We start from the raw sequence: 25,505 nt of genomic DNA, 5'->3' as shown, positions 1-25,505 counted from the left end.
TTGTCAACATGAAATTAAATTGACGATTTACAGTCTTAATACATATTTCTGGTCTTACTGTGACAAACATTCTCCAAATACTGCCTGTAAATACATTTACAACATGTAAACAAGCAAAAGTCAAACAGTTTTGGACTAAATGGATGTTATGTGTTGCATGTTAATAGTGAAAACACTCTTTGCGCTATTGCAAATATGTGCAATACTTGCAAAGCCTATAAAGACTGTAATGTGTGTCAGTCATAAAATACTGCAAAAACTGTGCCCATGGTCTTGATTTAACATGAATGTATAGATCAATTATAGCAGAAATAGCACAGTCCGGGGCACTCTTTAAACCTACTTACTTGCGTCAACGCAAGACTATGGTTTCTATTTCCTTCTAATAGCAGCACACAGATTTATTGACCTTTAAGGTCAGAGGTCACTGAGACTGAGATCTGGAGGACTGTCTGAAACTCCTTCAGCATCATTGCCAAGGTTACTATCCAGCCCACTTCCAGCATCGCTGAGGTCACTTCCTGTAATGTCTGAATTTAAACGGACTCGCCGGCGCCTCCTCCTGGTTTGTGGCTCTAAATTGAACGAGAAAAAGGAGTAATTGTTAGTGCGTAAATATTTTTTTTAAATAAAACTATCCTTTTATTAGGGTTATTAATGTTAATTAAACCATTAAATATTTTATATAATATTTTAAAATACTCCTTTTTCTATAACTAATTATAATATTTTATATTAAGACTATAGAGATACTAAAATAATAATGAAAAAAAATTACTAAATTATTAAAATAATAATGAAATAGACCAAAACACGAGTATTACAAATTTAACTTAAATTAAAATGAAAACATAAAATACTAAAATTAAATTTAGTTCAAATTATTACCAAAAAACTACAATAGTATATAAATGATGCAAGTATTTGATTGTGCTTATTTCTGTTGATTTCTCCTGAGCTGAATGCTGTCAGTGGTTCTGAAGACATTAGTCATGCTCATTAACCTCAAATTATCTGTCAGTAACACAGATGAAGTCTCAAATATGAAACTCATAACCTCAAATCAATCCACATTTCATCAATCATTTCACCGTTTTCACTTCTGAAGAAAAATGCTTTACTTGGTACTCTAAATGAGGACTTACATTCTAGCTTTTATTTTTAGATTAAATTTCATTTAAAAAAAAATTATATATATGCTCACACACAGTGTATATATGTGTAATTTCTTTACATGCAGATGTATAAAAAAATTGTTTTTAGATTGTAGAGTAAAAAAGATGTGTGCATGAGATTGACTCTTCAGTGCATGTGTATCTCGTGGCAGTGTCTGGACTGCTTCTGCATGTGTCACCTGGTTCATCCAGCCATGATGCATCTAACTCATCTGAGCTGATCTCCCCCAGACTGGGGGTGGGACTGAAATCATCATCGGACCCTGACGACACACGTCTCTGGGGGCTTGTCTTCACAGTTACCACTGCAGGAGCGAGAGAAACATGAGAAGAGGATAACTGTGGAGAAATCTTCCAGGCACAGCAGCTGCTTTGATTCTAAAGCTCTCAGAGAGGCTAAACGACTAACATTAGAAACAGCTTTGAAGGGGAAAACAGAAACATGATCTGTCCCTTCAGCAGCTGTGTCTCACCTGGTTTGTGTGTTAGAGGTGCAGGTGTGGGGAGGGTTTCTCTCAGGACCAGACCTCGCACCTCGTCCTTCAGCTCAGAGACAGTGACTCTAAAACACACACACTCCTTTAGCCAAGACTATTAGAGGTTACAAACACTAAAGCCATTAAAAACCTTTTCATTACTTAATAAAATCAACACTAATTTACAGAAATTGTGCTTTTTAATTTGCATAATTTAAAGGTGTTTTTACTCATTTGCACACTGAAATGGTTGATTGCTATTAATGCAAAATCTAACAAAAAATAACTAAATAAATACTATTATTAATTATTGGTTATATATAATGGGTCACACTATGTGCAGTGTGAGCAATAAAACACAAATCTCCAGGCGCTCTCATGACAATCAGACTGAAAACCTTACTTGTAACTTTTAATAATTAATTAATAGTATAGCAAAGATACACACTAAATGATGTCACTTTTTGAAATTTGGCTCACAACATTGGAAATATGAGTGGAAACACATTATGAAATGCTACAGTTATTGAGATGAAATCAAATTTAATACACGTACTGTGACTGTTTCAACAATGCATTTTGTTCTGAAAAAACAATAATAAACATTTATGTAAACATGCTCCAAAAACTGACTTAGATTTAAAATGCACACAAACCAGAGTCTGTCCAGACATTGTGTTGCATTATCATATTCAAAACACATTTTCTGCATTATTTGAAATAATATAAACATTAGAATTATTATTTTCTTAACTAAAACAAAATACCATATTTATTATTTACCCTTAACTTACTATTTACTAAATATTTATTTGCTAAAGCAGAATTAAGTTTACTACTAAAATAACAAAAAACTAAATAAAATATTGTAACAAAATCTATACAGACACATTAAAACTAATAAAACCAAAGAGCACAGAAATCTCAAATGAATAAATATTAAATCAAATTCTAATATTTGCCAATAATAGTGCTATTTATCAGTGGTATTAAAACTAACACTGTTTTTTATCTGTTGTTTCGTTCCGCTGTGTGGACGCACTCACCTGAGGTCACGCACTTCCTGTTGCGTGTGCTGATACTGTGACACCATCCGAGCGAGATCGAAACTGTGCGTTCGGTACGAATCTGTAAAACTCTCCAACGTCTGCAGAACAAAAATATGACATGAGTGTGACGTGAACCGAAACTTGCTATATTAACTGAAACTACACCGCAAAAACATCTCCTGCAGAACAATAAATGTTATGTGAAAAGCATATTTCAGCACCATGACCTGTGTGTGTGTTTGGAGACATTAGCCAATCATAAGTGAAGTCATTTACATACAGAATGTTAAAGGTACAGTACCAGAGTTTTTATAATGTTTTTGAAGGAAGCATTTATTTAATCAAGTGTACAGTAATATTATTAAATATTATTACAATTAAAAAATAAGTGTTTTCTATTTGTATAGATTTTAAAATTAATTCCTGCAATGCAATGCTGAATTTATCAGCTTCAGAAGAACAGCATTTTATTTGAAACAGAAATGTTTTGTAATATTAGAAAATGACTTTACTGTCACTTTTGATCAGTTTAATGCATGCTGCTTTCATCCTGACCTTTTGAGCGTTAATGTGCGCGGTTTCTTTACCTTAGAGCTATGTTCATACTGTCTCCTTGTTTCTCTGGCCTCTGACCGGAGCTGGAACGTATCTTCTTCCTGCCGCACTACAGAAACACACTTTTTTTAACATTCACGAACACGGTATTAATGCAACCAGAGTCTGAATGCCTATCAATACTGCCGGCGTTGTGAATGTGAAGCCAACACAAGCACAGGCCGTATCTGAGCGAGATGTTTATTTGGGGATCGGCTGTGCATGTGTTTATTTTGACACAAAGTGCATTTGCTCTGGCAGAGAGCCCTGACTGTAAAACACAACACTGAAAGAGTCTGATTTATGTGTGTAACACTATAGTGTATGTATATCTAATACACTCAGGTGGAGAAACATGAAAAGTAACTAGTTTATAACTTACGGAGTTTGTTTTTAAGGATGTCCACCTCTCTCCTGAGCTGCTCCAGTTCTTCTCTGCGCAGTTTGGAGCTGAAACTGTGGATGGACAACAAAGTTATAAACAGTAAATATGATTCTGTGATGTGTGACACTGCTACAGTATCATACCTTATTTATGTGTCCCTGAGCAAGAGAATTAATATTTACTTAACATGATTTTTATGATGACATTGATATAAAATGTGAAAATGTGACTCTTAAGGTAATATTAAGCAACTTTTAATATGATCAGTTCTTGTCATGAGAAGCAACAATGTTGAGGTACACAATATAAATATTGCATATAAATACATTATACATCGCTAAAGAATTACCGTTTTTGCCTGTTTCCTAAAGCCACGCCTCTAAATAAAATAAAATAAAGTTAAATTAAATTAAATTAAATTAAATTAAATTAAATTAAAATTTTACATTTAAAATAGTCCTCGGTTCTTACCCTTTCTGATGATTTTTCCAAGAAATCCCTTAATATGATTTTTTTTAATATTATTATTTTATTGAGACTGAACTCCTAAACGGTTATTACCAATAACTAAAACAATTACAAATAACAATACAATTCCAGACCTTTCTTCCTGGTTTCCTAGAGTCGCGGCGCGGTTGATCTGCGCTCTCAGACTGCTCAGCTCTCGATCCATCTCTCTCTTCCACTGCTCGATCCGTCGGTCCGGTCCAGGACTCAGTGATCTCCGACCCGTGTCCTGCTCTCTCTCCTCCAGTTTATCCGAAGTCTCTTCTGCTGCTCTGGAAGACAGAGATTCTGGAGTAAATATGACCTCAGTAACAACAGAAACAGTCTATTTACTCATTTATAGGAAAGAAGTGTTAATTGGAGTAGTATAATGAAGTACATTGAAACTGATTGATGATCACCTTGTAATGTTTGTATTTGTCTTGTCTGAGCATTTCGTTCTCCTTCCAGTAATCGAAGACTCTGTGTTAAAGTCTCAATGGCCTGTGAAAATAAATAATAATTTAAAACTTGTTTGTCATTCTAGGATGATTCGTTGTTGAATTCATTTTATAATATTAAATATAAATCTCCAAAACAAAAATGTAAACCGATGCAAGTCCCTTTGATTTTCAGGATGCAGAAAACATATTGTCTCATAAAATCTAGTCACAAAAGTGGAATTTACTCAATTGGCAAATTTTGGATGAATACATTAAAAGCTGTGCAATTAATCATAAAGTAATATTTGAGGAATTTTTAAGGAATATCATGCAATGTTAACAGTAAAATTGTAATCGGTTGTGCAGCACTTTATTTGCCAATAATTAAAATGAACTGCTACATTTTCATTTGATTATATTTTTAAACATGAATTAAATATGTTAATGTTTCATGGCTTCATTTAATAACCATAGTTTTTTTTTTATAATAAAGTCATACTCATCATAAATCAAGAAAAATTAAAATAGAAAAAGTCTGAAAAAATAAAAGGGCCCTAATATTGTAAATATTTTACTAGATTATTAAATTGCTAAGGTTTTACAAATTCAACTGATTAGACATTTTTGAATAACATTTAATGAGACAATTAAAACTAAATGCAGAATAAATCAAAAATGGAAAACAGAATTTGGGTAAAAAAATATGAGGGATTTCCTTGGTCCCTAAAAAGGTACTTTTTGTCAATTTTTTTATCAATTGTTGAAAAAAATATTTAGAATGATAAGTCATTCCTTTTGATTGCTTAAATTTAATTGTAACTAATTTAGTTTATCAAGAGTGAGTGCTGCACCTTTTTCAACTGACATCAAATTTTATTTTAACCATTAACTGAGAAAAAAAAATCCTTTAAAAAAAGTTGGACATAATTTAGGAAAACATATAACATTTCAAAGGGCCCTACCGATGCATTATGTGATCCATATACACATTAATAGCACAGTATCTTGGTTGTTCAAGTCTGAATCACCAGAACTGGACATTAAGATGTGATTCGAGCAGGTGTTAGCTGTTAGTCTGACCTGACTCTGCTGCTGTAATTGTGTTTGGATGGCGGTCAGATCTGACCACTGAACCGCAGACGGCTTCAGATCAACACCAGCTGTGACCTCTCTGACCGGAAACACGTCTACAGAGAGAAACACATGACCACATGGAATCAGATCAATAAAATCAAATATGAACATTAGACGGAACAAACCCAATTCCAGAGAAGTTGGGTTGTTTTGTAAAAATGCAATGAAATCAAGAATCCGTGGTTTGTTTATTTTTATTTAACTTTTATTTAATTGGGAAAAGTACAAAGAAAAGATTTCCAAAGTTTTCACTGACCGACGTAAAATGTGTTTTAGAATTAAGAACACATTTTGATTTTGATGGCTGCAATGCATTCCGAAAAAGCTGGATCTTGGCTTATCACTTTGTGGCAAATCTCATGAGAGAAATGTCAAACTAATCAAAAAACACATTTCGCATTTGAATCTTTTTTTAGGTCTTCCACCAACTACAACACGTAACACTGTGAAAAGATTCAGGGAATCCAAAGAAATCACAGTAGATGTGGTTTGATGTGGTTGACCTTTGAATTCTCAGGTGGCATTACACAAGAAACCATCACGCTGCGGTGTTAATATAGCCACATGGGCTCAGGAGCACTTCATTTATCACAGTCTGCTGCTGCAAAATAAAAGTAAATCTAAATAGTAACAAAAAAAATTTAAATGAACAATAAAACTACTAAAAATAAAAAGTTTAAAGTGTTAATAATAATAATATTAATAACTAAAATAACACATCACAAATAGAATATGAAACCTAGTATTTTAATATTTTGTCCAAAAAAAAAAAGTTTGTAAGACTTGTACTAGCTTACAAGACTTCTTCAGGTCTGGAAGGGATTTTTTTTTTTTTACCCCTTTTATTTCCAAATTAGGAACAGAAAACAGAACATTTCCCATTTGCCAACATTTATTATCTATTCTATGCTCTATTAATGGACTTAATATCATTATTTAAAAATGAGTTTACCTTCTGTCCCTCTGTAAGATCTTCTGTGCGAAGTAAGGCGTTCCTTAAAAGACAAAATATGAATAACTGAATAAAATATTTAAACTTACTACAAAACAAGTTCAGAATAACATGCGTGAGTAAACTGATCTGTAATTTTGGGTGCACTGTCTCTTTAATTAATCTAATACATTAAGAGCGGCCTCTAGTGGCTAGTATCTGCCACATTCTGAACTTACAGTGTACAGAAAATTAATCTAACGTTAATTATTACTGATAAGAAAATAGCTCTTACTCTCATTTTTGCGACACTTCCATCAGCCTCGGAGATGATGGAGCTCAACTGTTGATCCCAGTTCATCCTGAGCGGCTGATAATCAACTTATCGATTAAAATAGGAGCCTAAACCCAGCCTGCGTTCTGAAGACACGTAAAGCCAGCGGGAATGATGACAGGTGACAGGTGAGGTTACAGCGACAGGTAAACGGACACCTGATATAATGAAGAGGAGCGTGTCAGCTTTAGGAAACAAACGACTGAAATAACGCTTCAAAACACACGCGCGATAAACTCCGTGAAACCGGTCATTTTAGAGAAACCTCACTAACACATGTCCTCTCATAAAAATGGTTATTAAAGGAGCTATTTTGTCTAAAATCCTCTATTCATGGGACCAGTGCCCATTTCAGTTTAAATCCAGGAGCCAGTATATTTTACGCCACTTCCGGAACAACAGAGAGCTTATGGGTAATGTAGTGAGCTCTCTCCTCAGGAAAGAAGGGATACAGCTCCGAACGGAAACTAATAATAAATTTAATTTTCAACCTATTAGATTGTATTTTACTAACGTCGACACCTACCCTAACCCTAAACATACCCCTAACAATAATAATAATAAAAATAACACAAAATGGCACAAAATGTAAGATAAATTCATTTTAGTTTTGGTTGGTACTATTAATATGATATTTTTAAGCATATTTTTGTTTTAGTATCTTGTGAACCACAAAAACATCCTTCCTTTCTAAAATATAAGAATAACACTTTAAATTATATTATTTTAGTCAGTTGCCAAAGCAACATTTCTCCTTTTCATTTAAACTTAATGTACTAAAATATAACAAATTAAAACTGAAATGTAAAAAAACTATATATACATTAAAAACAATGAAGCAAGACAAGAAAAAAAAAATTACTAAAACGTTAACCAAAATTAAAATAATAACAGAAAATACAATACAATATATATATATATATATATATATATATATATATATATATATATATATATATATATATATACACACACATATATATATATACATACATACATACATACATACATACATACACACACACGCACACTCACATAAACTTATAACAGTACCTCAATACTAAAATAACATTGATGTGGTAAATCTTCATGCACTTGGTTATTATAGCATGCATTTTTCAAATGATGTCATTTCTATGCAATTTATGAAGGAAAACTGAACCGAACTTTGTCATTTTTGTGCAGTTTATTGAAAACACAAATGAACACACTGGATTCTTACAGTGAGAAATTAGTGTTTTTCTAAATTTGCACAACAGAGAAAATAAAGGTGTGTTTATTTATCTTGCCATTTTCATAGAATGTAGAATTAGAATAGTACACATAATTTTCACTATTTAAAATATTTGGGCAATTTGACCCATTTCATTCCACAGTTGTATCCGAGCAGCGTTCTCCCAGTGTTCACTGTGCAAAGAAACAGACCCACCAAAGCAACCATACCGAACAACCCACGGTGGCGCTTCTTGGGCTCTAACAGGACAGAACACAACGTAGAAACACATTTCATTAGCTGTTTAGATCTATATTTATACTGTCAGTTTACTTGTCTTTAATATACACAGATCAGTACGGTGGAAGTGTAAAAAAGACTCACTTCCGGTAGAGTATCCTTGAGCGTACAGCACCCGACTGACGATCCAGATCATTCCCAACACGCTGGCCAGGCGCTGAGAAGCACAACCAACAACAAACAGTTCACTTCACAGTTTCCGTTAGCTTGCATGCATGCACATTCATAGTGCACCTCCAGGTAAGGGTTAATAAATCTTGAATCTGTACTCACGGGATGCTGAATCCCTCCCACGGATAAATGAAACAGGAATGGCGACAAGAGTTCAACGCTGTTCCACAATAATAATCAGATGTGAAAATCAATCAATGTTCAGCAAATAAATAAGGACCACAACAACAACATTCACTTTTCTACAAAATGTAAAACATTCAGTTGCAAAGAGCACTGTAATATTTATCAGTAATATAAGATTTGCTGTGAACACGCACATGTGATGCATACTACATACGTGTTCTGATGTGCTCGCTGGATACAGTTGAATATGTGACCAGTCTCTGGATCATCACTGTACATTGTCGGATACTAGAAAATAAAATAAATACTTTCTTCTTGGTTTAGGGAAAACTAAGTGGTTCTCAATCAGACATGGTGGGAGGAATAAATGCTAATGCAAACATTTAAAAGCAACTGAATGAATAATCGTGTACGGTTACGATATCAAAACGAAAAGGAAAGCTGTTTGAGAATTGTCTGAATTTTGTGGCCTTGAACTGTGAACCTAAAACTGTTGGATTATGAGTGAATGTGCAGTGATTAGTGTGTGTTAAGTTACCTGGACATTGTATTTAATCCGAGCCTTCACCACAGCATGAGACAGATGAAACATCAGGAGAAACGATGCTGCTCCGGTTAGAGCCACATAGCCGTACTCTTTGGACAAAACCACCATCTTTTAGACTGAGGAGAAAACTGAAATATCACAGAATCTGTGTGAGATGGCACCATACAGATGTGTACAGAACTAGAAAATATGTGACTGCAGAAATATCCCCATTTGATGCTGATTACACAGACAAAAATAAAATGAAAAAGTGCTTAGTCATCTCCGTCTGTGATAGTGCAGTGAACTCAAAGTGGACTTTTGTTTTTGTCAAAAGCACACAATAAGAGTAGGTCATAAGCAGCTTCAGTAAAGTAAATGTCAATTTATTTTAATAGTTGCATATGCAATCTGCATTTTTGTAAAATAAGCACAAGTGCAGGAAAGGTCAATTTGCTGCAGGCACCATTCACAACAGTGTAAAAGCAAAAGACATGCATTCATGTCATTAATCTTGCTGCTGCTTGCGTAATTTTGATTTGCTCACGTTATTCAGACACAATCATAACTTTCAATCAAGACAGTTTTTTACAGACAATTGCTGATTTTCTGTTGTTACCTGTTCTGTGCTTCTGTGCTGGTTATCTGGAGGGCGAAGGCTGGAGGACAAAGATCATGTAGTAAATGTGACACTTACAGGACGGACGGGTAAAGGGTCAAACTCCATATATATATATATATATATATATATATATATATATATATATATATATATATATATATATATATGTGTGTGTGTGTGTGTGTGTGTGTGTGATGTATTTATATTATTTAGGCATTTATAAGCTAATTCAATTAATTCTAATTCTAATTCAACATGCCAGTCTAGCTTAACATTTTCTTTTATTGATATTGTTATTTCTTACTCCTTAACCATTCACCAGGCTCTGAATGTTCTAATGCCATCTTTTAGGATATCTAGAGGCCATATAGTGTTTAACTATAGCATTTGTATAATAAGATTAGCCTATTAATCATTACCAGGCCAATATATATACTTTTATTAATCAATATAGCATTTGTTAAGAAGACACAATCTGCACATTTGGAACCAATAGCTAAAACATGCCAGAGAAAAATCTATTTCCTTAACAGATTATCTTATATTAATTATACAACAAGTTACACTAAATATCACACAATAAATAAGCCTTCACTAAAATATGCTAAATTCTAGTAAAGTTGGTCATGATTTAAAAAGATTGTAATATATAAGTGCTGGTTTAAGACAGTTTTCTCCTCTTTTCATCAGTCTTTTAAGTTTATTTGCCAACTATTCAACTTTCTCCAAAGCATTTTAAAGTGGTTGTTGCTCCAAATAATTGAGATCACATATTTGACCATAAGCATGTTTAGATGAAACTAGAAATAACGTTTAATTTATAAAGTTTTATTTTGAACTGCAAGTCAGTAACAAAATGCTAAAGCCACAGTAAATGGTGAAAGTCTTTGAGAAAGGAGACCCCGCCCCATTTTGGAGGTTCTGCCCACTTTTGGAGTTCACGCCCCATTTTGGAGATCTCCGGTCTGCAGTTATACCCACTTGGTGAATACGACTGGTCCAGAAGATTAAACTTGTAGTAGCTAACATCTCGTGATTCAATAAATCAGACATAGTGAGTCAAGTTAACAACAAACAACTGTGCATTAAGGCTTTGTAAAACTGAACAGCGTGTTTAGATTTTTTAGCATAACTTTTTTTTTTCATTTAACATAATACTCCATCGTACACCAACTACACACACATTTCTTATGTATGTCGATGAAAGACGATCGAACCAATCAGAGTATGCATGGGGCGGGGCTACACGTGCAACCCCGCCCCAGGTGCAGCCCCGCCTCGATCTGCAGGCTACAGTCAGATCGGGTGTACCTGAATCCATTTGGTCTATTGAGTTTTTACAAATTTTGGACAAAATTATTAAGTAACACCAATGCGGCCGAAAAAATACGCAAACATTATAAGCAAATACGCAAATGCTACATTGCTCAAGTTAATATCTGATATTCCAAACCAGCTTAGAAACCCCGCCGTTATGAAGGGCATCAAAAAATTAGTTTATACTCAATGTGTTCTTCCCCACGGAAATCTTTAGTAAAAGGCGAAAGATTTATACGATCTGAAGAAAAACATGAGTGTACTAGTTTAAAAAAAAAAACAGTTGTATTTACTCGAGCGACAGGAACACAGTCCACGAGAACGGTGAGAACCACACTAGGTTCAACATGTAACGCTCTTATTTGTTGTATGATTGTTACTTACAATATTCTGTACACTATAATAAAGCAAAAATCATGGTCTTTTCTTTTTGTACTTTTAAGTAAGACTTTAGAAAAAACAAATATATATATATAGGATTTAACACCTCTGGAATCTTCAAGTAGTAGTAATAACTATTAAACCGTCTTAATATATGTATATCCTATGTATACAGAAAAATTATTGACTAAAAAATCTGATGTTTAACTCTCTTAGGAAACCCCGCCATTAAGCAGGGTATCAAAAATTAGTTTATACTCATTGTGTTCCTCCCCACGGAAATCTTTAGTAAAAGGCGAAAGATTTATACGATCTGAAGAGAAACATGAGTGTACTAGCTTCGAAAGAGCAGCAGTACGTACTCGAGCGACAGGAACACAGTCCACAAGAACGGTGAGCACCACAATCTGTTCAACACCTAACCCAATTTTAGCCCTTCTTCCCTACTTGTGGGCACTTTCAACCCATCCAGTATTTTCTTTTTTTTTAAATAAGATGTTAAGTAAAAAAAATAAATAATATATAACACTCAGCGATCTCCCCTGTTGATGGTGTAGGGAACAGTGAACACTGTGCGGGGATCACATCAATCCCAACGCATTTCATGCACTATAGCTCTCTTCTAAGGAGCTGGTAATATGAATCAAGTGTGTTAACTAAAGCCGCTTTCACACTGTACGTTGGTCCTGGAAAATTGCCGAGTCGATATGTGTGTGTATGCGAACACGTCCCGGAATTGATTTCAGGATCTACCTGGAAACAGTGCTCACCCTCCGTAAAATGCGCTGCACACTAGGACTGTGTATTGCCAATAATCTGGCGATACGATACGTATCACGATACAGGGGTTGCGATACTGTATGCAAGGCGATATATTGGGATATATCTTATTTTAGGTACTCAGTACAGGTAAATGGTGAGGGTGCTGGGAAATAAATTGCTTGCAGGATCCTTTAGTTAAATGCATAATACATATAAAATGTATTTTATAAAAATACCATATATATGTACCATATATGTGCATCTACCATATATAATCTCGAATTGAGATTGCTGGGCACAGTCCAGGAAAAGGTCTGTGAGATTGATTTTGAACCTCTTTGGGATGGCAGCACAAGGGATAGTTCACTTGCAGAATGCAAACTTCTGGAGGGCACATAAGATTGAACTAGTAAGTTTAGGTATGTTAGTGCCGTGCCAGTGGTCGTCTTGGAGGCAAGCATCATGAATGTGATGTGAGCGGCTACTGGTAGCCAGTGTAACATGATGAGAAGAGGTGTAACATGAGCCTTTTTTTGTCTCATTGCAGACAAACCTCACTGCTACATTCTGGATCAGTTGCTAAGGCTTGATAGTACATGCAGGAAGGCCCTCCAGGATAGCATTATAATAGTCCAGTCTGGGAGTAATGGTTGACAAACCCAGCTGTATAGAGTAGTTGTGACTAAACGATGGGTTAGCTGGAACCATCAGCAGTTGGTTGAGTTGAAGGTGATGGTCATTCATCCAGCTAATGTCACTCAGACAGGCTGCAATGCAAGCAACTATCGTTGGGTCATCTGGTTGGACATTTATTTGTGAGGGAACAGCACCAGAAGCTGTGCTGAATTGATGTTTTGTAATTTGACGACACTTCCTCTGAAACTTTTGTTGCTTATTGCATACTGTTTCTCACACTATTCTTTAAAATGCAATAAGAAGTGTACACTGTAACAGACAGTAACTTCACACCGTTCACACCGCCGGCGTCGAGAGCGTCAAAGCGGCCGGAAGTCATTCATTTTCAATATAAGCCGGCATCGAGCAGCGGCGAGGAGCGGCACGGCGCTACTTGACCGTTGAGAGCGTCGAGGCGAGTTGAAATCATTCAACTTTATGGTAATTAGCTATGACGCGGTTGGGCAGCAACCAATCGGAACGTAGAAGTCCACCGCTTGAGAGGATTCCAGAGAAGAACGCAGCTCCGACTGCATTAGTTCCCAAGAACAATGAAGGACAGTTCGATTATTGCTGTTTCGCGTTTGCAATAATCTATGATGTGTCGCTGTTTGCTTACAGGGACATAAATAATAAATTAAAAGTGATACGTGGACCAAGGTGTCTGAGATTGTTCATTTTAAGTAAAGGATCTTAATATTTCGTCCACAACAATATTTAATGAGGTTAACTTATAACGTTACTCTCCTTGTGGTTAGTCTGCACGAGATCAACAAGTTTGTTTGCTTTGCGGCCGCTTTAAATACAAAATAAGCATTCGATCTACGTCAGAGACTACGTGTTAGTGTATTTTGTCATAGCAAAGGATCACTCCCCAATTTTATTTTTAAAGTCAATTCCCCACAGATCAACTTAAATAAGTTATATTTCTGTCATTTAACTGCTTTGCGAAGCCCCGCAGTTAAGCAGGGCATCAAAAAATTACTTTATACTCATTGTGTTCCTCCCCACGGAAATCTTTAGTAAAAGGCGAAAGATTTATACGATCTGAAGAGAAACATGAGTGTACTAACTTCGAGAGAGCAGCAGTACGTAGTCGACCGACAGGAACACACTCCACAAAAACGGTGAGCAACACAATCTGTTCAATTTTAGCCCTACTTCCCTACTTGTTGAGGGCACTTACAGGAACGCATTTCTAGGACCCTAGTTTTTTTGTGACAGCGCCACCTACCGGTTCTGAGAGCCGCAGTCCCAGGAACGCACATCCAGGATCCTGGAAATGGAAAAAACGGAAAATAGAAAAGTGCTACAAGGCAGTATTTTCACCCAGTTTTAACAACTTAAAGAGTTTTTTTTCCCAAAGGTTTATTTTACTCAAATACTACTTTACACTCATTATTTGTTGCATGATAGTTACTTACAATAATCTGTAATAAAGCAACCCATCCGGTTTTTCTTTTTGTACTTTTAAATAATATTTAGGTAAAAAAAAAAAAGAAAAAAAAAAAGAATAAACATTTACCATAGACTGTAAAAAAATATGGACGTAGTGTCCGTGACGTCACCCATAGAATCCTCAAAAGCGGTTTTGAAGCCTAAAGTGTTTATGCTAATCGCCTGAACAGTGGCTTGACAAATGTCATTAGTGAATGTCAATCTGCCTTTATAAAAGGAAGGAATATACATTTTCATTCAAGATTGATTCTTGATATGTTGGATTATAGTCATCTATTAGATAAGGAGAGTTTAATATTATTCCTTGATTTTTATAAAGCGTTCGATTCGCTTGAGCATTGCTTCATTATAGAAGTCTTAAAAAGTTTAGGTTTTGGAGATAAATTTTGTAATATAATTAAAAAATTTTATTCTGATATAAGTAGTTCGGTATCTCTGGGATCTGAAATCACTCCTAGCTTCAAGATGTCTAGAGGAATTCGCCAAGGATGTCCCATATCTCCAAAATTATTTATTTTAACTACCCAGATGCTCACTTTGGCTATTGTTAATGATTTAAATTTACAAGGCATTAAGATTTTTGATAAGGAATTTAAGATTAGTCAATTTGCAGACGATACTGCAATTTTTCTAAAAGATAAAAGCATGGTTGATATTGCATTAAAACGAATTAATACTTTTTCTGTTGCCTCAGGTTTGTCTCTCAATATTAATAAATGTGTACTGTTGCCTATACACTCTTGTCCTGAGAGCTCTATTGCCTCAATTAATGTCCAGACCGAGGTAAAATATTTGGGTTTAACAATATCTAAGAGTGTTCGTAGGATAGAGGAGATTAACATTGAGAAACGTATCGCTGAGATGAAAAAATCTCTAAGTCACTGGCTGACCAGAGACCTCACAGTATTTGGGAGAGTTATTTTATCTAAAGCTGATGGTGTGTCTAAGTTAATATATCCTTGTCACTCCTTGTTTATTTCTGACAGAAATATTAGGAAGGCCAACTCAATAATTTTTCAATTTCTGTGGAGAAATAAGACACATTATTTAAAAAGGTCCCAGATAGTTAAAGAGTATATAAATGGTGGATTAAAAGCCTTAGATTTTGAAGCCTTGATAGGCTCATTTAGAATCAAGTGGTTAAATTTTTTTTTTGCTTATTCCAACTCTATGTGGTTTCACATACCTAGGGCTATTTTTGGAAAGCTTGGTGGTATTGATTTTCTACTGAGATGTGACTTTCATATTAATAAGATTCCACTTGCACTGTCTAAATTTCATAGTCAAATACTACACTTTTGGAAAATGATTTTCACACATAACTTTACTCCACACAGTTCAGTTCTGTGGAACAATAACAATTCTTATAAATAGAAAATCATTATTTAAAGCTGATTGGTTCGACAAGGGAATTCTTTTTGTAACTGACTTGATGGATTGTAAAGGTATTCTGTTGGATTACACCAGTTTTGTTGAACGTTTTAATATAAACTGTACTCTCAGAGAGTTTCAAAGAATTTGTAAAGCTATTCCTATAGCCTTGATCCAACTAATCCAGAATACTTTGACTTACTCTGATGTCACTCCAGTATTGCCAAATCTAGTAATTGGTCATCATAATTTAGTAGATAAAAAATTCAATAATAGAATTGTTACAGATGCTTTTAAATCTAGATTGTTCTATGATTATAATAAAAACAATGTGCTTGTTAACTCTTTTTATATGAGGGAAAAAGCCTTCTCTAAATATGTGAAATGGCCAATTCCCCCTAAAGTTAAAGAGACACATTTCAAAATTTGTCATAAGATTTATCCAGTTTCCAATTTTCTTCATAAGCGATTTAAATTTGATAAGGCGGGTTGTGCCTTTTGTGATTTTACTGATGAATCTCTAGAACACTTATTTTTCACTTGCTCCATTTCATGCCGGTTCTGGAGTGATGTAAGAAACTGGCTGAATTTAAAAATGTCAAACATCCCTGTATTTAACATCAACCATATCCTGTTTTATGTTGATGGTTTAGATAATTCAATATCAGACATTGTGAATATTGTTTTCTTACTTGCTAAATATCATATTCATTGTTGTAAGTGGAAAGACTCTCGCCCCTGTTTTGAACATTTCATGAACTAATTTAAAATATTCTACTCCTCATTGAGACTACTTAAAAATGGTTGTGCCCTGAAAATTTCATCAGACATGTCAGTGTTTCTTGTATTGTAATTTTATTTATTGACTATCTTTTGCCTTAAATGTATTGTGGATCCCCTTAAGGTTTGATATAGACTGTAATTGTATTTGATGTTATACTATGCTGTTACCTCTACGTGATATTGTATTGTATTGTTTAATAAAAAAAAAAAAAAAAAAGGTTTTGAAGCCTAAAGTGTGCAGAGCGGGCCGTCGCCATCTTGGCAGCGTGTCACCGCGCGACTCTCCCGGATAATCGAAAATGGGCAGAAAGGCGGGAGCTGATTGCTGAAGCCACGCCCACCTATCGCGACGGCATTGTCAGCAGCGGCAATCCACCTGTCACTCAAGTGGCCACGCCTTTAATTATGCAGAACTTTAAGGCTTAATATAATTTAAACGGATGAGTTATAAAAAAAATTCACCCCCCTCACAGTTGTCATGAAGGGCAAAATTAGCAATATCGACCAAAATCATTTGTTGAACCAGGCTGTAAACATGTTTTTTTCTGCTGTAAAGTTGGGCATTTTAACATGGGGAGTCTATGGGACTGACTCCCTTTTGCAGCCAGCCTCAAGTGGCCAGTCGATAAATTGTAGTTTTAGTCACTTCCTTATTGGCTTCACTAGAGAGAGCGAGAGGTTGCCGCTGGACATTTACACTTTAGACGGACATAGATAAAGCTGACCAAAAGAGGGCACTGTCTTATTATTGAATAGTGACGGTCGTTCTTGAACGACTCATTAATTTTGAACGAATCTTTAATGTGACTCGGGAAGAACGAGTCGTCTCGGGAGTGATTCGTTCAGTCACGCATGCGCAAGATTCTATAGGCTGTCCTGGAATTAGTTTAGTAGTTCACCTGTTTCAGTCAATGCAGTCTGAGCCGGAAAGAAAATTGATTAGTTCATCTCATGATTCTTCGGGTTTGAGTCGTTCCTTTATCAAGTGACAAACCCATAAGCTTTGACCATAGACAAGACACTTTATTAAAACACCATAGACTGGCAACAAATCTGTGTATTCTATTAATATTATTATTTGTTTTTGTTGTCTTTATGTTTTAAGTGTACTGCTTTAATGTTTTAATGTTTGTATTGTTTCATAATAATAATAATAAAAAGACTAGCCTATATAAACAGCTTTAACCTATTGTTTGTTCTATTGTCATGTGACAGTATTTGGATAGAAAAATTAATTTACAAGTTTCGGGTGCATAGTCATTGTTACTATCATCATCATAATTATTATTTACTCTTACAGACTGCGTTTCTGGACTCTAATTGTAGCTTTTTACTTCTTACAGTTTATAAATGTATGAATTACTGTCATGATGGTTATTTTATATACACTGAATGTTGTAACAAAGGTAATAACTCCATTCTATGGTCAAAGATTATCGGTTTGTCACGTGATAAAGGAACGACTCAAACCAAAAGAATCATGAGATGAACTAATCAATTATCTTTCCGGCTCAGACTGCATTAGTTAACTCAAACCTGAGGACTTGAGGTGAGCTAATCAGAGACTGAAGAACCAAGTAAGCAATTAATTCATTTTGTCTGTTTATTATAGCATTATAGTTTTGTCTTGTTTGTAATGTGATCAACGTTTGCATATAATTACTAGTAGACGTTAGGGAAGTAACACGTAATATGTTTAATTATAGTTGATAAAATGAACGAAATTATTCGTAAAAAGATTCGATCATTTTGCTCAACGACGAGACTCAAAGATCCGATCGAGTCGGTAAAATGATCCGAACTCCATATCACTAGTATTGAATACAAAGAAAATGACTCCTACACGAACTTTAAACAGAGAGCGAGCTTGTATTTTGACAGACATTTATGACTTGTCAATTCTATTTTTAATGTTTTAATGGGAAAAGAGCAAAGTGAAATTCTTCATTGCAGAAAATCCAATTCCAGTCATGAGGTCTGTCCAACTTCAAGACCAGCTGGACTACCATCCGCTTAAACGTGAACATTCACGTATTAAATAATACGATATCTCTGATATTCAACATTATGAGGAAGCCCCGCAGTTAAACAGGGCATCAAAAAATTAGTTTATACTCATTGTGTTCCTCCCCACGGAAATCTTTAGTAAAAGGCGAAAGATTTATACGATCTGAAGAGAAACATGAGTGTACTAGCTTCGAGAGAGCAGCAGTACGTACTCGAGCGACAGGAACACACTCCACAAGAACGGTGAGCACCACAATCTGTTCAACACCTAACCCAATTTTAGCCCTACTTCCCTACTTGTTGGAGTAACCCCAGAGTGCAGTCTGGACGATGGGGCGGGGCGACACTTCGAGGCGGAGCGACACGTGTCGCCCCGCCCATATTTGTTTTCCCCGCCTTTGACATTTTCCTCCGAGCCAGCAGGGGGCAGTTTGCGTTGAAACAAACAGAACGGTGGCAACTACAGCAGCAGAGTAATAACGCTATTCCGTTGATTGCTTGAGGTGAGTAAAAGTGGTTGTGTAAATATCTTATAATATGAAATGCGATGTTCGATCATTTATTTATCCATGGTACGTTCAATTTGAATAATTATTGTTAATAATTGTTATAAATTGCTCATTTTATTGTTCTTTGTGGATTGTAACAGTACACTCTGTACATGGCTTTAGTTCATAGGTTCGATTTTACAGTGGTATGGCATCACATTTGTCAAGTTATTTGAACAGACATGCATGATTTTTGTGTGTATATTATTATTATTATTATTTTTCAGGATGACATGATCAGGAGGTGGTGGTGTTCTGTTCTCCTGGACAGCTTTACTCCGCAAATGTATGTAGCTGTTTGAATGTTGCTACATGAAACATTACTCTGTACTATATCTAGCAATATACCTACCTCTTGACATTTGTTCTTTTAGAGCTCAACCACTGAGGGGAGGAACTTCACCATTCACCATGTCTTCAGGCAGAGTCCAGCAAAGCAGGTTATTACATTCATTAAGAACTAATAATTACATATGTGTGTACATGCAGAGGTATTTTAGTTATTACAGCTACATAGTTGTTCAGATGTGAAATTGGTATTATGTACAAGTACTATATTGGTCAATACTGTGGATTATTTAATATATAACTATCAGTTAACATCAGCATCAAAGACATTTAAAAACATTTCAGATTAATTCATTTTCAGACAGCAGCAAGTTTTTTAAATAACTTCTGTTTGCGATCTAATGTGGATTTTGTTCACCATATAAGATAGAAATATTTATATTCAATGTAAAAGATCTTCATGTGGATCATGCATACAAATATATACAAATATCTCACTGGATTATTACAATTAATGGCAAAATGAATGTGTGGAAATGTAAACTAATATATCCTACTGACACACAACAGCAAACAATATAAATAATTGGCTTAAAACAGTTTTTCTTTTCAATGTGAAAATACTAACACTAATACTTCTGCACAGTACTGTATATATTAACATTTTATTAGTGTTATTATAAAAGAATGAGTATGCAGTTGTGACAACAATCTATAGAGTTTTTAATGAGAGTTTGTTTAAAGCAAGGTTGTCTGTATTCAGTGTTTATATAATGTTTAATAACTTTTATATACATATATAAATAAACCTATGTATGTTTTTGATTCAACAGCTTCCACTGGAAATCCTCAGGGAAGTTATTTTGTCGGCGGGTGACTCTGCATATTTGACACTTTCTCTGGTTTGCAGATGGTTTAGGGTTGTACTCCGAAGTTTTTCGGAAAGCGGCACAGTTTGCCTGGCTAGAGAGTAAGATTTCCCCGTTTAATGCTCATTCTCCAATTTAATTTTGTAGTAGAAGGCTGTTAAACTTTTTTTGTATTATTATTATTATCTTTCATGTATTTTGTCTTTACACTATAAGTTGTGGCCAACTGGAAGAATTGTCCTCCTGTCTACCGGAACGAGTTCAGACGGATGTACAGCATCAGGGAATGCTTGCAGTGCAGAGCCCTTTTCAAGTTTAACCCACCAGGGTACAGGGAAGAGACCGGCGTGGTGATCTTCTGGGCTTTTGTTTACACAGGATTTTGTTCCAAGGACTGTTTTTTTTTTTTTTTGCGGCATGAAACAGATTTGTGTCTTAAGTTCATTGAAGGGAAATAACTGGTTTTGATTATTAATTGATGTAATTTAAAGTTAAACTTTGCACTGTATAATGTTTTAATAAAAAAGCTATGGAAAACACGTGCATGACAACAGGTTTCAGTCATTTACATCAGTCTATCATTCTTTAAGGTTTCTCATATTTGATGATAACATGATTTGCTATGCATTGCTCATAATGGATTCTTAGTTTAGTTGTGACAGGATTGTGAGGATTAATGAGGTTTTCAGTAGTGCAGTTCAGAAAACAAATAACAGAAAGTAACAAGTGTTTTTGGGCAAGTTCTTTAGAACCTGTATAGTTCCTTCCTTGCAAAAAGTAACGATGGATTTATTGTAGTAAAAATATTTGTTGGCACATTAATTACTGTGAGCTGTAATTATAAAAACACCATAGTTTTACTATAGTTACTGTAGCAGAACCATAGTTTGTAGTTTACCAACCATACTGTAGCAGTAAATTTTCGTAGGGGCCAAGGGAATGTTCAGAATATTATTGGTGACGTTCAGAGACTGGTGACAATTTGTTACACACACACACACACACATATATGTATGTATATATTATTTGAATATATAAATCAAGGTACTCCATGACTATCTACATAACCATACTTCGCATAATATTGCCCTGTCATTTTCAAACCAGCGAGTAATGCCGAGGTAGCGTCTACACTACAGCCATTGAGGGAGTAGACCATTTATTTTTATTCTGTTCGTCGTAATCCAAAACTCTTTGTATTTATACGGGATGTTATGGAAATGCAACAATAAATGCAAAAACACATGTATATTCACTTTTTAATTTATATTAAAAGTTTATTCATCTTAGTGTCTACTTCCGCATTCCAATCCTGCTAATAGCGTCATAATTCTCTATACCAATAAGCTGTAAAATCGTCACTCATCTGTACACCAATAAGCTCATCTTAATCATAAACCAATAACCGCTGAGGTGGGCGGGGCGACACGTGTCGCTCCGCCCCAACGTGTCGCCCCGCCCCATCGTCCAGACTGCACTCTGGGATACTTGACTTGTTGAGGGCACTTACAGGAACGCATTTCTAGGACCCTAGTTTTTTTTTGTGACAGCGCCACCTACCGGTTCTGAGAGCCGCAGTCCCAGGAACGCACATCCAGGATCCTGGAAATGGAAAAAATGGAAAATAGAAAAGTGCTACAAGGCAGTATTTTTACCCAGTTTTAACAACTTAAAGATTTTTATAGTTGTTTTTCCCAAAGGTTTATTTTACTCAAATACTACTTTCTTTATTGCAATTAAACCTGGTTCCTAGGAATGTTGAGTAATTATTGGGTCTAAGTGTCATAATCTAATAACTCAATATAATAAACAAGGAATATCAGTAACTAGTTTATTTTCAAGTACAGAGGGAACACACAAGGATGTCTCTGGGGTAGATTTAAGATATGTAAATCTTAATTAATTTTATAAAATAATATATTACAACAGTTGAACTTGAACACACAAAAACAAATTAGTTCATGACATGAACAACATAGAAACACAATGTCTTCACCGACTCCTAAGAGAGAGAAGTGAACGAAATGAGGAACATTTAGTTGAACATGTTCTACTCTCTAATTTTAGATTTCATATTTAAAAGATCTCAGTGACCACAGTGCGCACACACAAATATACAATACAAAATAATTATAAAAATATTCATACCAATTAATGTTCATAACACTGTTATTGCATGCTGTTAAAAGATTTGGAAACTTTTATTTGTATGTTGTGGGAACAAAGGTTCTTGAAACATTTATGTCAATAAAGCCCATCTGAACTGAGATAAAATAATAATATAGATGCAAAAAATCTGAATAGAAATAACAAATTATTGACATGACTTTTCCTGACCTTTAAAAATATTAAAGTGCACATTGTGATGTTTGCAGCAGCACTACCTGCCACCTGGATGCTCTCAACTCTTTTCTCAGTTGTTTTTTATCACCCTATTACATTCTTCCACTTCACTGAAATATTAAAAGAAGAATAAATCACTGCTGGGTTAACAGAAAAAGTGTTATCGCCATAAGCATAAAAATCCCAGTCATCTCCACAGATCTGGCAATAAAAGGTAATATTAGTGATACATAAAACATCAGCTGATGTGCTCTTTATCGCGTCTTGTATATGAAAAGCAGATTATGGGCAATCATATTTCATTGAAATATTTAATTATGCAATATATTATTCAGCAAAGTATCATGTCCAGTCTTCTCAGTTCAGCGACCAGGATCAATTTTCTGACCAAGATCTCTACACAATAAAAAAAATACAAATAATTTCTGACAATTAAAATATCATATGTGTCAATCAACATTATAAAACCATGTCAAAAAGAAGAGATGTACTCATGACAGTTAAAACATTACGATTATTTTAACTTAATTAAAATGTTAAAACAAGGAGTAATCAACCTGAAATGCATCGCAATTGTTTTTAATGTTGAACAAATAAGAATTGATTCACATTTGCTCCTCACACTCTGATTGTCATCCATCTTCGCTGGTCCTCTAATGCAGTAGGTGGCGTTGTCACTAGAAATGCAGCCTCCGGTTTTGCAGGCAGATGCTACTCAGCTACTACCCCTTTACTACACCATCTCATTATTGAATACAAACGCTGTGTCCAAATTCAGGGTCTACATCCTTCGGAGGACGCATTTGAAGGATGTTACGTCACAGCGCCGCGACGAAGGCTGTCCAAATTCGTAGGATCCTTCAAATGCGGCCCACAAATGCGTCCTCCTTTTCCCCGAATTCGAAGGATGGGTGTGGTGGATCCTTTCGCGTCCTACCTATCCCATAATTCTTTTCGGCAGGACGAAGCGAGCAGTAGCGGAGTGGGGGAGGAGTATTATTTTCGATGTTTTTTAAAAACTGGCTTTTCAAAAATATATGTTTTCAGTGGTTTTCTAGTTAGGCATTTTGTTTTAGCGTTAAGCATTTTTTTTTACATGTGTACGTGTATATGTAAAAAAAAAAAAAAAAAAAAAAAAACGATTACTTTTGTAAACTAGCTTCTTCCTTACTGCCTGTGTGAATATCCCCTTACACACAGCTTATTTGTTAGTGATTGAAGCTGTTTTAACGCTTCTAAGGACGAAAGAGCAGACAGAAGTGTTTATAAAGCTCTGGGGAGAGAACGATGAGCTCTTCACCGGCGTCTTGCTTGGCGCTGTCACGGTTGCTAGGCGACAGGATATGAGCAACGGTTAAGGGAGGGAACTGAAAGAAGGGTAGGCTGTCCAAATTCACAAACACCGACTTCCGGTTTTTGCGGTCGTCGGAGGACCCATCCTCCTTCAACCGGGTAGGAAGGATCCTAAGGAGGATGCAGACCCTGAATTTGGACACAGCTAAAGACAATGTTCTCTTCTGAACTCTAAACTGAACGTGAGCTCGTATCTGGACAGACATTCTATAAATTTATTGTCTTTGTTTAGAAGAAAAAAAACATAATGCAACAATATGGAATATTGACTTTTGACTTATAGTAATTCCAGCTACCTACGTTCTGTATCAATGAAACAACAAACTTCCAAAATGAACATTCCCTAAGAAGCACATCTAGTTTTTAACATGTATGAACCACCCCGCCATTACAGCAGAGTATCAAAAAATTAGTTTATACTCATTGTGTTCCTCCCCACGGAAATCTTTAGTAAAAGGCGAAAGATTTATACGAACTGAAGAGAAACATAAGTGTACTAGTTTTGTGAAAGAGCAGCAGTACGTACTCGATCGACAGGAACACAGTCCACAAGAACGGTGAGCACCACAATCTGTTCAATATTTAACACTCATTATTTGTTGTATGATAGTAACTTACAATAATCTGTAATGAAGCAACCCATCCAGTTTTTCTTAATGTACTTTTAAATAATATTTAGGAAAAAAAAAAGAATAAAAATGTACACTTTTAGACGGACATAAATGTAGCTGACCAAAAGAGGGCACTGTCATATTATTGAATAGTGACGGTCGTTCTTGAACGACTCATTCATTTTGAACGAATCTTTAATGTGACTCGGGAAAAACAAATCGTTTGGTTAATTAATAATCAAACTCCGGTCATGGTGTCCACATTCAAAATCAACCGAACTACTATTCGTTTAGACATGAAAAAAAGTCCTTTAAAATATAGAGATATTTCTGATATTCAACATTGTAAGGAAGCCCCGCAATAAAGCAGGGCATCAAAAAATTAGTTTATACTCATTGTGTTCCTCCCCACGGAAATCTTTAGTAAAAGGCGAAAGATTTATACGATCTGAAGAGAAACATGAGTGTACTAGCTTTAAGAGAGCTTCAGTACGTACTCGAGCGACAGGAGCACACTCCACAAGAACGGTGAGGACATGACTGACATCAGTACTACAATATATTACAAAAAAACAACGTGTAATAACGTTAAATGATTATGTCATTTAAACGGCATAGCAAATTAGATTGTATGCGTTTATAAAATTAAAAACACGTTGATTTTTAACCGCACCCCATTGCATTGTGGGTAAGAGAGCTTACTTCCGGATTCGTCATCACGCTCAAGGAATCAGCTACCCTGCGTCTCAGTGTTCATAGTATCCATCCGAAATA

General features: G+C 35.2%; 2 protein-coding genes and 6 non-coding genes across 8 annotated transcripts; all 8 read right to left on the bottom strand.

Moving 5' to 3' along the window:
* Window positions 1-51: 51 nt before the first annotated feature.
* On the bottom strand, window positions 52-7,034 carry LOC113037889 (coiled-coil domain-containing protein 157-like). Its single transcript, XM_026195217.1, has 11 exons — window positions 6,969-7,034; window positions 6,695-6,737; window positions 5,689-5,795; window positions 4,282-4,490; window positions 4,029-4,058; window positions 3,677-3,750; window positions 3,288-3,364; window positions 2,698-2,798; window positions 1,649-1,737; window positions 1,355-1,480; window positions 52-575 (listed from the first exon to the last, which is right to left on the bottom strand). The coding sequence occupies exons 1-11, from the start codon at window positions 7,032-7,034 to the stop codon at window positions 418-420; spliced, it is 1,080 nt and encodes a 359-aa protein (XP_026051002.1). The 3' UTR covers window positions 52-417.
* A 1,140-nt stretch (window positions 7,035-8,174) lies between these two features.
* Window positions 8,175-14,319, bottom strand: mgst3a (microsomal glutathione S-transferase 3a). Its single transcript, XM_026290558.1, has 7 exons — window positions 14,174-14,319; window positions 9,963-10,002; window positions 9,356-9,492; window positions 9,032-9,105; window positions 8,794-8,851; window positions 8,605-8,677; window positions 8,175-8,480 (listed from the first exon to the last, which is right to left on the bottom strand). The coding sequence occupies exons 3-7, from the start codon at window positions 9,470-9,472 to the stop codon at window positions 8,341-8,343; spliced, it is 462 nt and encodes a 153-aa protein (XP_026146343.1). The 5' UTR covers window positions 9,473-9,492; window positions 9,963-10,002; window positions 14,174-14,319; the 3' UTR covers window positions 8,175-8,340.
* Window positions 11,429-11,543, bottom strand: LOC113037980 (U5 spliceosomal RNA). The gene has a single exon (XR_003274724.1). It is a non-coding gene; the product is annotated as a U5 spliceosomal RNA (small nuclear RNA).
* Window positions 11,883-11,996, bottom strand: LOC113037973 (U5 spliceosomal RNA). Its single transcript, XR_003274717.1, has one exon. It is a non-coding gene; the product is annotated as a U5 spliceosomal RNA (small nuclear RNA).
* Window positions 14,052-14,167, bottom strand: LOC113037974 (U5 spliceosomal RNA). The gene has a single exon (XR_003274718.1). It is a non-coding gene; the product is annotated as a U5 spliceosomal RNA (small nuclear RNA).
* A 4,467-nt stretch (window positions 14,320-18,786) lies between the features above and the next one.
* LOC113037971 (U5 spliceosomal RNA) lies at window positions 18,787-18,902 on the bottom strand. The gene has a single exon (XR_003274715.1). It is a non-coding gene; the product is annotated as a U5 spliceosomal RNA (small nuclear RNA).
* Window positions 18,903-24,499: 5,597 nt separating this feature from the next.
* On the bottom strand, window positions 24,500-24,615 carry LOC113037978 (U5 spliceosomal RNA). The gene has a single exon (XR_003274722.1). It is a non-coding gene; the product is annotated as a U5 spliceosomal RNA (small nuclear RNA).
* Window positions 24,616-25,083: 468 nt separating this feature from the next.
* LOC113037970 (U5 spliceosomal RNA) lies at window positions 25,084-25,199 on the bottom strand. The gene has a single exon (XR_003274714.1). It is a non-coding gene; the product is annotated as a U5 spliceosomal RNA (small nuclear RNA).
* Window positions 25,200-25,505: the final 306 nt, after the last annotated feature.

This window comes from Carassius auratus, chromosome 20 (assembly GCF_003368295.1).
Source record: "Carassius auratus strain Wakin chromosome 20, ASM336829v1, whole genome shotgun sequence".
NCBI classification, from domain to species: Eukaryota; Metazoa; Chordata; class Actinopteri; order Cypriniformes; family Cyprinidae; genus Carassius; species Carassius auratus.
The sequence above is the reverse complement of the archived record's forward strand: the minus strand, read 5'-3'. Positions and strand labels throughout refer to the sequence as shown.